Source organism: Poecilia mexicana, unplaced genomic scaffold (genome assembly GCF_051168715.1).
Source record: "Poecilia mexicana isolate PSO_F unplaced genomic scaffold, ASM5116871v1 scaffold_2, whole genome shotgun sequence".
Classification (NCBI taxonomy): domain Eukaryota; kingdom Metazoa; phylum Chordata; class Actinopteri; order Cyprinodontiformes; family Poeciliidae; genus Poecilia; species Poecilia mexicana.
This window is the reverse complement of record NW_028263371.1, coordinates 57,800,005-57,812,528: the sequence shown is the minus strand read 5'-3', so window position 1 is coordinate 57,812,528 and position 12,524 is coordinate 57,800,005. Positions and strand designations below refer to the sequence as shown.

At 46.6% G+C, this 12,524-nt stretch overlaps 2 protein-coding genes and 1 non-coding gene across 4 annotated transcripts in view; all 3 read right to left on the bottom strand.

The window, feature by feature from the left end:
• The window catches only part of clasp1a (cytoplasmic linker associated protein 1a), a 63,987-nt gene extending 56,240 nt beyond the window's left edge, over positions 1–7,747 (bottom strand). The window contains exons 1-2 of the mRNA XM_088003673.1: positions 7,524–7,747; positions 4,823–5,220 (exon numbers count right to left, since the gene is read on the bottom strand). Coding sequence (XP_087859799.1) covers positions 4,823–5,017 — 195 coding nt within the window. The 5' untranslated portion in view covers positions 5,018–5,220; positions 7,524–7,747. The remainder of the gene's footprint in view (positions 1–4,822; positions 5,221–7,523) is intronic.
• Positions 7,748–7,890: 143 nt separating this feature from the next.
• nifk (nucleolar protein interacting with the FHA domain of MKI67) lies at positions 7,891–11,405 on the bottom strand. 2 transcript variants are annotated; one of them, XM_014978011.2, is made up of 6 exons: positions 11,201–11,405; positions 10,394–10,522; positions 9,833–9,941; positions 9,550–9,761; positions 9,354–9,407; positions 7,891–8,977 (listed from the first exon to the last, which is right to left on the bottom strand). In XM_014978011.2, the coding sequence occupies exons 1-6, from the start codon at positions 11,324–11,326 to the stop codon at positions 8,792–8,794; spliced, it is 816 nt and encodes a 271-aa protein (XP_014833497.2). In that variant the 5' UTR covers positions 11,327–11,405; the 3' UTR covers positions 7,891–8,791. The 2 variants fall into 2 exon arrangements, with proteins under 2 accessions (XP_014833497.2, XP_014833498.2); XM_014978012.2 differs by having other exon boundaries at positions 7,891–8,974.
• LOC148160994 (small nucleolar RNA ACA64) lies at positions 9,178–9,305 on the bottom strand. Its single transcript, XR_015762414.1, has one exon. It is a non-coding gene; the product is annotated as a small nucleolar RNA ACA64 (small nucleolar RNA).
• Positions 11,406–12,524: the final 1,119 nt, after the last annotated feature.

Here is a 12,524-nt window from a genome sequence, read left to right as displayed (position 1 = left end):
ACATTCAATATGGCGGACGCCATGACGTATCGCAGCAACAAGCCAACACACCCAATGAGGCGTCTACATTTCACGGCTACGGCTGCAGCCGCCTACAGTCAGAGCGCCTTCGGGCGACCAAACATCTGCCTGACGGAAAAGCCACTGGTGAAAAATAAACGACATAAAATATGAGATTAAAAATGGCTGCTGCACACCTAAGTTTCACTTTAGATACGAAACATTTTAGGTTTGTGTAGAAATGGACTGGAAGACAGAGATCAGAGGAAAAGCTTCAGAACCAGGTCGAGCCCAGAACCGGTTCCTATGCCGGGTCCAGAACCAGGCCCAAAATGAAACGTCAGAGTGAACTCTGCAGCAGCCTGAGCGACGGATGACTCTAAGCAAAGACTGTGCCGGTTCATTCTGGTTTCTACAGCGGTCCTCCCTCCAGAGACCAGAACCAGAACCCGATCGGATCAGAAACAGCTCGAACAGAGGCGGAGTGTCTCTGGTGTGTCCTACAGGCAGAGACACGGCTCGTCAGAGGGGAACCACGGGACGGGCCGTGACGCCAGCCGGCCGCTCCGAGGCCCGCTCGCCTCAGGGTGAGCACTAAAAACAGAAACCGGAACCAAACCGGGTTCTGGAGAGTCAGCTGAGCCTCAGCAGCAGAGCAGCGTGACGAGACGCCGTGTGGAGGAAGGCGGCCTGTCTTCACCCTGCTGCTCCCAGCATGCACTGCTGTCCACAGGCTCTTTGCACGGCAGCTTCAGTGTTCGGAGAGAAGTGGCTCAGTCGTTTCCGGTCTGTTGAAAATGTCATTTTACACTAGGAGCTGCAGGGCTTGGCCAAAGTAATAATTAGTGATGAACATCGATCCGAAGCTCCAACAAGTAAGTTGGAGAAAGGTTAGGATGTACGCCTCGGTAAACATCCACTGATACAAGGTGAGTTTTACTTTATTTAAACTTTGTGGCTAACATTAACTTTAGCTTATGCTAGAAGGTAATATTCTCAGACATTTTCATTGTAAAACTCGTTTTAAAAATTTAAAAAGTATCTAAACATTTTAATGGACAATGTATTTATCTTATTTTCAAGTATATTATGTGTGTTTAGTGTCACAGACTAACGGGGTTCGGTTCCGGTTCGGGCTTTTAGCTTCCGAAGCCTGACGAAGCTCAACAAGCCTCATAGCTTAACAGTAGAGCAGCTCTGGAGTCAGAGATCTGGTTCAGCTGTTCAGGTTCAAAGTTGTTGCTTTTAGAAACATATGGCCATGTTCCTTAATGTCTTCGTTTCCTTTCATTTTATTACCTTTGCATATTTCCTGTGAAGAGCTCAGATAAGACGGTGTGTACAGGGTGCACACTGGCTCTGGTCTGCTCTCTGGTTCCCATAAACTCGCTCCTTAAGGCTGAATACAGAAGTGACTCCATGGAAATTATTATTTATCTAGGGTTATAGATCTAGAGCAGTCTTTCTCCATCTGTGGTATCCGGACCACTGGTGGTCCGTGGGCTCCCCCTAGTGGTCTGCCAGGTACTGCATGTAAACGTCAGCTTAAAGTGCGACGCTACAGCTAGCTTAGCAAAGGATTGAGTTAAAAATAATGATGGAAGACTGGATTAAAACCAGGTTATTCAAAAGAAAAGCTTCAGATATCGGTAGAAAGAAAACAAGTCCAGGGATATCATCTGACCACAGGAAGCTGAAGCTGCTGTTGTTCACTAGATTCTTTTGAACGGCTCTATGCGGTAGGAATCGACTCAGTTAGCTAGAACTGTTCTTTGTTTTTATCACTTAGGTAATGGATGCTCTGCTTTCAGGTCAACAGCTAGTTATTTTTATTTAATTAAAAAATATTAAATTAATACAATAATTGATAGCAATTGTTTTTATATTTAATGGTGCATAAAATGATTTTTTGTTTCTGTCAAAGCAACTCAAATCTATTTTTCTTCAATTGTGCTTCTAAATCACAAATAGGCCAAAATGTTATTAAAGCACATTACACCTGGTAGTAAAGAATCCACAGAAATGACCAGGACAGGAGTTGGAGTGAACTTGCTACTGCAGCTGATGAACCCGGTGACTTCTCAGCTGTTCATGTTAACGTGACATAAACAGGTAATAATGATAAGGCTATGCATTCAGCCGCGTTTGTTTACTTTAAATTCACGTGTGATATAGTTGGTTTTTATGGGATTTTCTGTCTGAAATCTGAATGTCGGTGAGAGAAATCGGTTCGTGTGGTGTAGCTCTTGCTGTGTGGCTGGACATACAGCACGATTGAACCCGGTTGAACCCAATCGAACCCGTTATACTTACGGTTTGTTGTCGGCTAGTGCGTCTCTCAGGTTTTGAAAACGGGCCGACAATCAGCCGACAGTTCTAAGATCATGTAATGTGAGCTGAGCATTTAGGAAACGAGGAGGGGAGTCAGTGGAGAGGACCGAGTTGAGCCCGTTTTCATTCAGTGTCATCAACAGAAAGAGAAAAGGGCAGGAAGAGACGATAAAGCCGACAAATTAAATCGAGGTCGATAATTTTCATTTGTCGTGCGATTCATTGATTTATTGTTTATCGTGACAGGCCTAGTGACCAGATCAAAGATCTGGTGCTGCTGCATCAACTTCAGACCTCTCAGGTTCTGGTTCTGGAGGCAGAGCAGAACCAGAACCAAACATGGAGCAGCAGCATTCAGCTTCTATGCAACAAAATCTGGAACAAACTTCCAGAAAACTGCCAACCAGCTGAAACCCTGAGTTACTTTCAGGCTAAACCAGCTGGTTGGAGTTTATTAGTAAGTGGAACGTTGATTATTATGGTCTAGATTGGAGCAGCTTGAGGTCAGGCTGCTCTGCAGAGACAGACAGTAGGACAGAAGGACGTTTGTTCGGAAGGACGGTTGGACAGCAAAGTCACGTTCCTGTGCTGCTGATTCAGACGTTCCCAGCATTCTTCTTCTGTGGTGTCATGGCGGCTCATAGTGACAGAGAAGCTGCTCGGCTGGTTCCTGCAGCAGCAGCAACTGTTACCATAGCAACATAATAAGCTGCTATGATGGGATGTTTTTACCTTCCAGGCGGCGGCTCTAACAGCTTCTGACCCAATCAGAGAGGCCGACGCTCTGACTGAGGGCTTTGGAGCGCAGGGGGCGGGGCTTACTGCTGCCTCTGCTGTGATTGGCTGACTGGGAGACCAGAGAGACCAGTGAAAACAGTGCACAGACTGGATCTACTGGATCCAGCCGCTGGTTAATTCTGCTTTATAGCTGCTGGTTTACTGGGAAGACTGGGAACTGCACAGCAAGGGGAACCAGAACCTCTTTCAGTTTCCTGAGGATTAATTCAGCTGGCCAGTCGTCTGCTTCAAGGAAACCAGTAGAACCCAGTTGGCTCCATCATGGTGCCCCCCCACTGATGCTGCCAACTGATTAGTAAACGTAATCAGATTACTCTGTGTGGCTCAGAGTAATCAGGATGGATCGCTGCCAGCCGTTCTGGTTCCAGCAGGAATGAAGACAAGCCCCGCCTCCTGCTGCACTCCAGCCAATCACATGCCAGCAACCATCTGGGTTTTTCTGCAGCAGGAAGCAGTCAGCCTGTTCAGGGGACAGAGTTTATTTCCCAGTCCTCGGTGCACCGGCCCTTTCTGATGCCGCCCTGGGCAGCTGCCCATACAGCCACTGTTTGCATTTTCTAAATATGTTTCATTGTCTCAAACCAAACATGTCTGAAGATTCTCAGCTCTCCAGGGTTTTACCTTCAGGACGGTTTAAAGGAAGCCATTTTGTTTTAAACGTTTAGAAACGTTCACTTCCTGTGGAACTGGCGCTTCGAGGCGACATCGACCGCCGTCATTCATGAAACTTCGAGCTCAAACACGTAGATGTTCACACTGACGATGCAACGATGCAGGAGTTCATCTGTTAGTGGCTAACAGATGAACACATTTCTCAGATCTGGGTTAGGGTTTGCTGCAGCACGTTCCTGGACGATGAGTCGTCCCAGAAGTTATTGCAATAAACGATAATATTGTTGCTTTGAGACCATTTCTAAGTAATATAACATTCTCACATTCTCAAAGCCCAATAAACTATAACTTCATATGAACATTTAACACTGGAAGAGATTGTAAAAATCCAAAACAAAAAACAGAAATCAATAAAATGAATGAAGTGTGTAAAGCACCAGACTGAAAACTATCATCCAACGTCTGCAGAAAGAGAAAATCATAAAAATGGAAATTATTTTTCTCGTTTTCATTCATCATGTGATTAATTGATTTATTGCGACTGGCCTAGATAACGTGTTAGAGTTTCAATTCAACTTCATTAATCCAAAGGCTAAATTATTAGTGCCCCTTTGGCAGAGACCCGCAGCATGACAGATCCTCCGCCATGCTTCCCCCAGAGCGGCGGTGGTGGCAGCCATGTTGGCGACGGTGTGACAGGAAGCATATCTACTGGTTGTCATGGTGACCAGGTTTGGTCTCCAGCAGTGAGAACAGCAAAGCAGAGCGATGAGATTGTTAATGATCTGACAAACTGATCACTTTTCTAATCAAAATCATTCCCCACAGCTCGGTAGGGGGCGCCAAAACGTCATCCACCGAAGCCGATTATCTAATATAAAGGATTTCTGCTCAGTAACCCATCTGAGTTTCCACAGCAACAAATTGTCAGAGGTCACTGAGGTCAGGCTGCATCCATCATGACCTGACTGAACGGGTCGGCAGCTGGAGTACCACCGGGTCGGGTCGGGACGCTGGATCAAGGCTGCATATCCTGGCCCCACAGCATCACACTCCCCTGCCGTGCTCCAGCTGTGTTTACCTTGAAGTTGCTGGAGTTGACCCAGGAACTGGCGATGGCGTCTACCATCTTGTCCAGCGCTGTCTGGTCCTGCTCCAGGTCAGGGGACTTGTCCCTGTCCAGGATGTAGTCGATGACTTCCTGTCCCACCTGCAGCCGCCGGCCCACATCCTTCTGCAGGACCTGCGCCAAGCAGCTCTCCATGCTGGGCTCCATCGGCGCGCCGGTTCCGACCGGACTGGGTCACGGACCCGAGGAACAGCCGGTAGCTCACACTAGAGGGACGGACGCAGCGGGGACCTGGGAGCGGCAGCAATGCAGCATGTGTGGACAGCAGCTGGGGGGCGGCTGGTTCTGGCGGGGGTCGGGTCGCTGGATCAAGGATCCATGTCTTCTTCCTGCCACTGTCCAGCGTTGTCCTGGAGGGAAGAGACGAGGACCAATCAGAGTGGGACCGTCTGGGACCGGAAACCCGGCACCAGGCCGAGTTTGGGTCGGTTAGAGATATGAAGGTTCACTGGAGACAAAGATTTTGCCCAGCTCCAAAATCATGGCATTTCCAGAGACATTCTGAGCTGCAGCTCTTTTATTCACATCAGATCAGTGAAAAGCTAACAAGTTAGCTAAGCTCTGACAAACACTGAGCCTTACCAGAGGAACCAAGCATCAGACCTTCAGGAGGGCAGGGGTCTCTCTGCTTCATGCTAGCTAGAAACATAGACATACTATAAGGGTAGACCCCGCATTGGCCGCTCCAGCGCAGGAAACACGGCGGCCATCTTGGAGCCGTATACCCTCCTACTTTGCTCAACCAAAACAGCAGAAGATGCCTCAGCACTGAGAGATATTGTTGTTCGGATCTATGGATTACTGATGTGAGGGCTCCACAGACAACATTTCACAAGTAAGATGGACATATTATTGTGTATATATTGTGATTAGAATATTACTTTACTGTATTTATGTCCACCGGCGAGATACCAGCTAATATTAGCTACAGTGCTTGGTGTAATACGGGTTCAGCCCCGCTATGAAGGCTAACTGAGATTCTGTAATTCTAAAAAAATTAATTATTCTCTAACATTGACTTAGATTATCTGACACAAGAGCCTATATTAGAAATGAAACAATAAAACACATATTATAAAACTTATATTATGTGTTATAACATTCACCGGCAAAGTTTACACAGGTGGTAAAGACTATTTATATTCTTTCACTCTGTCAAAGTAAGATACATCCTAAATCTTCTGCTTTTGTTTTGAAAGTTTCCTAAAGACACGATGTGAGGAAGAAGAGGGAGAAATCTATAAAGAGAGACGGATTCACTGCAGGATGGATGGATCTCACTGGATTTTGGACTCGTCAGCTGAAGAACATAAACATATATATATATATATATATATATATATATATATATATATATATATAAACATGTATTCAATATATTATTCAGTGTTAATCATTATTTATTTGTGTTTGTATAGTTATATAAAATATGTATTGATATTACTAAATAATGTATTAAATAAATTATGAACGGCTGTGTGCTTTGTAATATGCTCTTCATACATCGATATCAGAATATTCCATTCCTATTCTATTGTTATAGCCACTAAGCATATTTAAATATGATGAACTATGTATTAAAAACATACTTAAAAAATACAATTGTTTATAAATGTAGCTTTGATAGATGTTTGAATATGGTTTACAGTAACAAAAAGTGTGTTATGATCGATTAAATGCGCTGATACGTCATTGTGCTGCTAAACACATAACGCTGAGTGGAGTGGTGGACCGCTCCAAGATGGCCGCCCTAAATCTCGTCAGCGACAATAGGCGAGAGCGGTCCATGAGGGTCTATCCTTATATTATGTCTATGTAGTTAGCAACCGCTACTTCCTGTTTACTACAGTAATGTGTAGCATCAGAATCTGATGACATCACGCTCTGCGTAGCCTGGCTGATTCGCTCCAAACAAGGAGCCTAATACACATTTAATGCAACATTTCAAAAGCTTGCTTATAATTAGCATGACAAACATGGCTACAAAAATGTGTCAATCCCTGCCAGGCTGTTGCTTTTGCTACTTGTTCTAGCATTTCTTCCTTTCACTCAACTTTCCCCTAAAAACATCTGCACCAGCACAACAGAACATGTGCAGCAGGAATCCATTTCTGTGGTTCTGATCCAGTTCTGACAAGCAGGACTTGGGGGCAGGGGGTCTCAGGGTTTACCTGCTGAGGGGTCTCAGGGTTTGGCAGCCGCTGCTGATGTATTTCCACCTGGTATGGAGCTAATCTCATCTGGAAGCTCCAGAGCAGCAGACGGGACCAGTTTCTGGTTTTGGTTCAGGTTCTGGCTAGATAAAGCTCCAGTGTCACATGATGCTGTCTGGATCTCCATCCTGGTTCCCGTCCTGGTGCACCAGACCTCCCCCCTCCCTAGCTTAGCTCCGCTCCAGCTAGCCGCAGCCTCCCCCTCTCCACGCCTCCAGCGGACCGCAGGTAGCCCTCGGACCGCTCTTGGAGCCTCCGTGGAACCTCCCGCCTCTCTCTTCAGCCTCTCCGGCCGCCTTCCCTCCGGGAAGCCCGGCAGTAACCATCGGACCCAGCTACAGCTAGCTACCTTTGAATGAAACGTCAGTTCGCAGCAACAAAAGAAAACTGGGGGCGGGGGGGCGAAGAGGAGCAGCTTCATCATTCGAGTTAACACTCACCATTTCCCGCCGCAGACTCTCCGGGCCGCCCGCTCTCCGCTCGGGGGGAAAGCTTCAGTCCGCGGCCTCAAACCGCTCCTCTTTCTGCCTTTCTATCAACACTCTCCAGCAGGAATGCTGCCTGAAGGACAAGAATGGGGATCGTCGTGCGCATGCGCAGTCCATCCAGAGATGATGTTGGCACTTGGAAAACTGTCGCATGGAGAAGCGGTCGCTCGGCAGCGCGAACGCTGGCGACACCTGGCGGCCAGGGCAGGACTGCGCATGTGTGGTTCAATCAGAACCAGATTTATGGGCCCAGATTGTGGCTTTGATTTGGTTTCCATAAAAAATAGAAACCTATAAACTTTAGAAGAAATGCACAATATTTCCACATATTTGCAACGATTTTTATTTATAAGAAAAGAAAAAGACTGGAAACTAATTTAAGTCAATGTATGCCTGAAAGTTAAACATTTGTTTTTTTTAAAGAGCTCTAATGCTGCTGCATCCCTCTGTAGGCTCCAGAAGAACCACCTTCTACAGCGATCCAGCAGTGGCCCAGTTACCAAGGAGACAATATGAAATCAATTCCTTATGATATGAATTGGCACAGAAAGTTTTATTCTTTTACAGTTTCACTTTAACAATGAATTAATAATGAAGCTTGAGCCGTACTGAGAGGATCCATCTGGTCGATCAGGGATCTGATCGCTGCATCTCTGAATATTTTATTAAACTGAAATATTTCCCTGTTTTTGTTTCATTCTTTGCTTCTGACCCTCTAAAATCCACTGCACAGCAGAATGACGCCCAGCTGCAGATCCTAACGCCTTAACCATGAAACTGCTGTTAGCACTGCAGCAGATCAGAGCTCTTGTCTGAAAACATCCATCTGGGTTCATTGGACCAGCATCATGACTGAGACGGCCCAGAAGGTTCTGACTGGTCCACTGGATCACCAGCTGACCAGCAGGGAACATGTGTGACCTATTTTGTTTTAGGTTTGGGGGTCATGCGGTCCTTGTTTGGTCATGTGACACAGCCCATGTTTTCCCTGCGCTGGTCCAGATCAGGCCCAGATTTCAGACCAGTCTGCTTCTCTGCTGCAGAACCAGGGAATATTCTCCAATGGACTGACAGGAACAGACTCTTCATCATAGTAATAATAATAAAGCAGGAAGCAGAGCAGCCAGTGGGCAGAGCCAGCCTGGACTAGCCGGTTCTGTCGCTCTGGCTCCAGTTTGGAGGTAGAAACTGTCCCAGTCTGCCTTAAACACTGAAACCCTTCACTGGGCCTCCTCTTCATCCTCAGAGCTGTCAGAGTCATCCTCTTCCTCCATGTTGCAGTCATCATCATCATCTTCGTCTGCCGCCGGCATCTTCAGGATGATCTCACTGTCCTCCTCATCGTCCAGGACGACCGTGGACTTCCTCCTCTCCAGGAAGGACGGCGTACAGACAGGCGTCGTCTGCTGAGGAAGAGGAGGAGGAGGAAGAGTCAGGTTGATCAGAACCAGCAACAAGGAAGATCAAAGAGATTAACAAAAACATCAAAGACCAGCTAAACAAGCCAGAAACATTTTACCAAATATATAAACCATCAATGCACATCAATCATATTGTTGATGATCCAGTTGCTGTGGTGCATCATCTGTGTTGTCATGGTAACCAGTCTTGTGGGGGCATGGGTTTCATGGTGCCACCACCAGCAGGTGGCCAATCAGCTTTACGCCCCGCCTTCATGTGGGCCCGTTTTTCTGACCCGGAGCCATGGACCGGCGCCGGGCCATTTTCAGTACGGGCCAGAGGACTGGCGTGTCCAGAACCGACGCCGGCGGGTGGACTTACATCGCTGCAGGACGAAGCATCCAGGACGGCGGAGGTCGTCTTCTTCTGGGCCGCCTGGACCAGAACAGGAAGAACCAGTAAGAACCAGAACCTCAGAACCAAACTGGTTCCATGAGAGAAATTGCATCAGAACCAGGGAAAGAACCACAGGCCCACTAAACTGGAGTCAACAGACTCCGGTTCTGAGATCACTTACAAATCCGGGGAAGTCGTACTGGACCCCCTGCTGGGCCAGCTTCTTGCGCAGTCGCGACTCCTTCCTCAGCAGGCGGCGGGTCATGGCGTCCAGCTGCTCTGGTGAGCGGTTCCGGTTGTACCGGGTCACGGCGGGCCGGGCCGGCCTACGGAACATCCTCTGGGACCCGACGAACAGCTTCTCGTGGACCTTCTCTGGAGGTAGAACCTCACCTGGAAACGTGGCGGGAACCAGATCAGAACCAGAACCAGAACCCGAGCCCAGTTCTGGAGGTTCTACTCACACTTGATGAGCCTCTCCCCCATCAGGTAGTTGTTCATAGTTTCCGCGACGATCTTCGCCACCTCGTCGCTTTCGAACTCGATGAAAGCGAAACCTTTGCTGCCGCCGGTCTGCAGCAGAGATGACATTATCACTCCCTGTTGCTACGGTAACCACAACAGGCTGCTACAGGTAACCATGGCAACGGCTACTACTATCTGACACCATTTAAAATCAATCAATCAAATTTTACTTGTATAGCACATTTCAGCAGCAAGGCATTTCAAAGAGCTTTAGATCATAAACACAAAAACACAAAGTCATAAAACAGAATCAAAAGGGCTTTAATTAGATAGCTGGTCCAGATCGGGAGGTTCTGGTGGTTCTATTGGACCATGGACGGAGCGGCCGGTAAGATTAATGCACCAGAATCATGTTGGCCCGGATACTGGACCTCGAGACCCAGTCAGAACCTCAGACCATTTTCAGTCAGGGCCAATAATCAGCTGAGGTCCAGGTCCTCAGAGACAACCAGACGTGTCCCTCTGGGTCCAGTCCCACTGAGCAGTTCTTGTTTTCTGACCTTTTTGCTCCTGGACAGCCGCAGGCGTAGGACCGTCCCAAACTGCTCAAAGTAGGACCGGAGCTGCGGCTCGAACAGCCCCAGAGGAAGATGGCCGACGTACACCACACCTGGAGTTACACGGCTCCCCTGGAGAACAAAGAAACCAACAGGAAGTGATGTCATGTCACATGCGAGTCGTTTTAAACTAAAATAGGTGTTGGTTTCATCCAAGCTGCTCCAATCAGGTTGAAGGAAGTTTGCTGACCTGCTGACCCCCCACTGACTTTCTGCTTGACTGAAGCTCAAAGAGCAACGCCTTCAATTTTGATTCATTATTACAGTAAAACTGTGAAGGTAAAAATAAAATTTGTTCTTAGGATCCTGCCAGTTCATATCATGAGAAATTGATTTAGCTCTCCGGTAATTGGGCCCCTGCTGGCCCCCTTCTAGGGCCGCCCATGGTTCTACAGCGTTTTTTTTTTTTTTTTTTTTCAAACCCGTTTTTATTTGTCTGAAGTAATATTCTATTTTTTTAACAACTGTCACCGGAAAATCATAGCAGAGATAAAGGCTGGAAAACTCCCGTCTGTGTGAAATTAACCTATATAATTATCCTATAAAATGCAATAAGTTATAAAGTATCTGAAACAATTTAATTTGTTATCCTAATTTATTGAATAGTTCTGCAGTCCTGGATCCAGTCCGGCGAGATGTTTTGGACCAAACGTGAGGTTCTTGGTTTAATCAGTTCTTTGCCTCTCCGGTTCCGAGCCTTCAGACGTCCTGAATCCCCCATGAGGAAGACCAGAACCGGCGTGTGCTCACCTTTCCGCAGCGGCTCTTCTTCTTCACCTCTTGGACCTTCTTCTTGAACTCGACCTCCAGCTCCGGGTTCAGCGCCAGCAGCTCTCTGGGCCGCTGCGAGACGGACTCCGCTTTGCTTTCTGTCATTTCACCAGTTTATCCCGAGGTTCACTCGGCTCCGAAGCTCCTCACGATGCTCCTCTTGAACATGTGCTAACAACGGAGGTGACAGGAAGCGCAGCGTGACCGGAACTGTTTCACAGCGCCCCCTACAGGCCTGGAGTGGGGCTGTCGGCCACTTCGGTCGGCATTTTAAACTGATTGAAGAAAAATGAAGCTGATGTTAGCAAAAAAATCTGTTATTGGGGCTCAACAGTTTTTAAGAACGACTAATGAGGAGATTTATCCCGAAACAAATGGAATTTATATTAGAGTAATGTGCTACAGCGGACGGAAGAGGGAGCACTTCCGCGATCACGTGTGTCTGACGTATTTCCGCCATTGAGAGGAGTTCGTTCTCTCTTTTTTTTTAAAATAAACTTTATTTAAAATGGGGAGGACATAGTAGACATAGACATAATATAAGAGTAGACCCCGAATATATAAACAGGGCAAAAGGTGCTTATGTAAGGTCCAGAGCCAGGTGGATTGAAGAAGGAGAAAAGAATAGTGCTTTCTTTTGTAACTTAGAAAAACGTAGACAGGAATATAATGCAATTAATAGACTTATGATTGAATCGAGTGGAATGTTCTGAGACTAAGAGAATAACACAGGAAGTATTTAATTTCTATAGTAATCTTTATAAATCTTCACATACAGAACAAAAATTACTTAATCATTTTTTGAAAAAGTAAGAAATCTGATTCCTGTTATTGATGAAAATTTTAAGGAAATCTGTGATGAAGAGCTAAGAACCTCTGAATTTGATATTGCTATTAGAAATATGGCGTCTGACCGGGCCAGACGGACAGCTAACCTTTATAAACATTTCTGGGAGGATTTAAAACTTCTGTTGTTCCAGGCTGTAGTAGAATCTGTTGGAAAGAAGGAACTCATGGAAACAAGGCATAAATGGACTGAATGATCCAATCATTTTGACCACTCAAAGAGCTTCACACTAGAGTCACATTCACCCATTCATACCCAATATCCAGAGGCAGCTCTATGGAGCATCGAGCTGAGAGAGTGAGAGTGCCAAGCCTTGGAGATCTGCTTCGGAGGCCATCTTTCAGACATGGTGGACCGCTGCTGTCCGTCCAGGATCCTCCGGTTGTCCAGACGTTGCACGGTAAGCTAATGTTGATGGTTGTTGTCCAACTACAGTCATATTTAATCAATAGGTGC

Coding starts and splice junctions, on each gene's coding strand:
- nifk (XM_014978011.2), bottom strand. CDS start 11,326: ATGACAGAAAGCAAAGCGGAGTCCGTCTCGCAGCGGCCCAGAGAGCTG. Junction 9,942..10,393: donor GGCTGTCCAGGAGCAAAAAG/GTCAGAAAACAA, acceptor TCTCTGCTGCAG/ACCGGCGGCAGCAAAGGTTT. Junction 8,978..9,353: donor ATGCTTCGTCCTGCAGCGAT/GTAAGTCCACCC, acceptor CCTCTTCCTCAG/CAGACGACGCCTGTCTGTAC.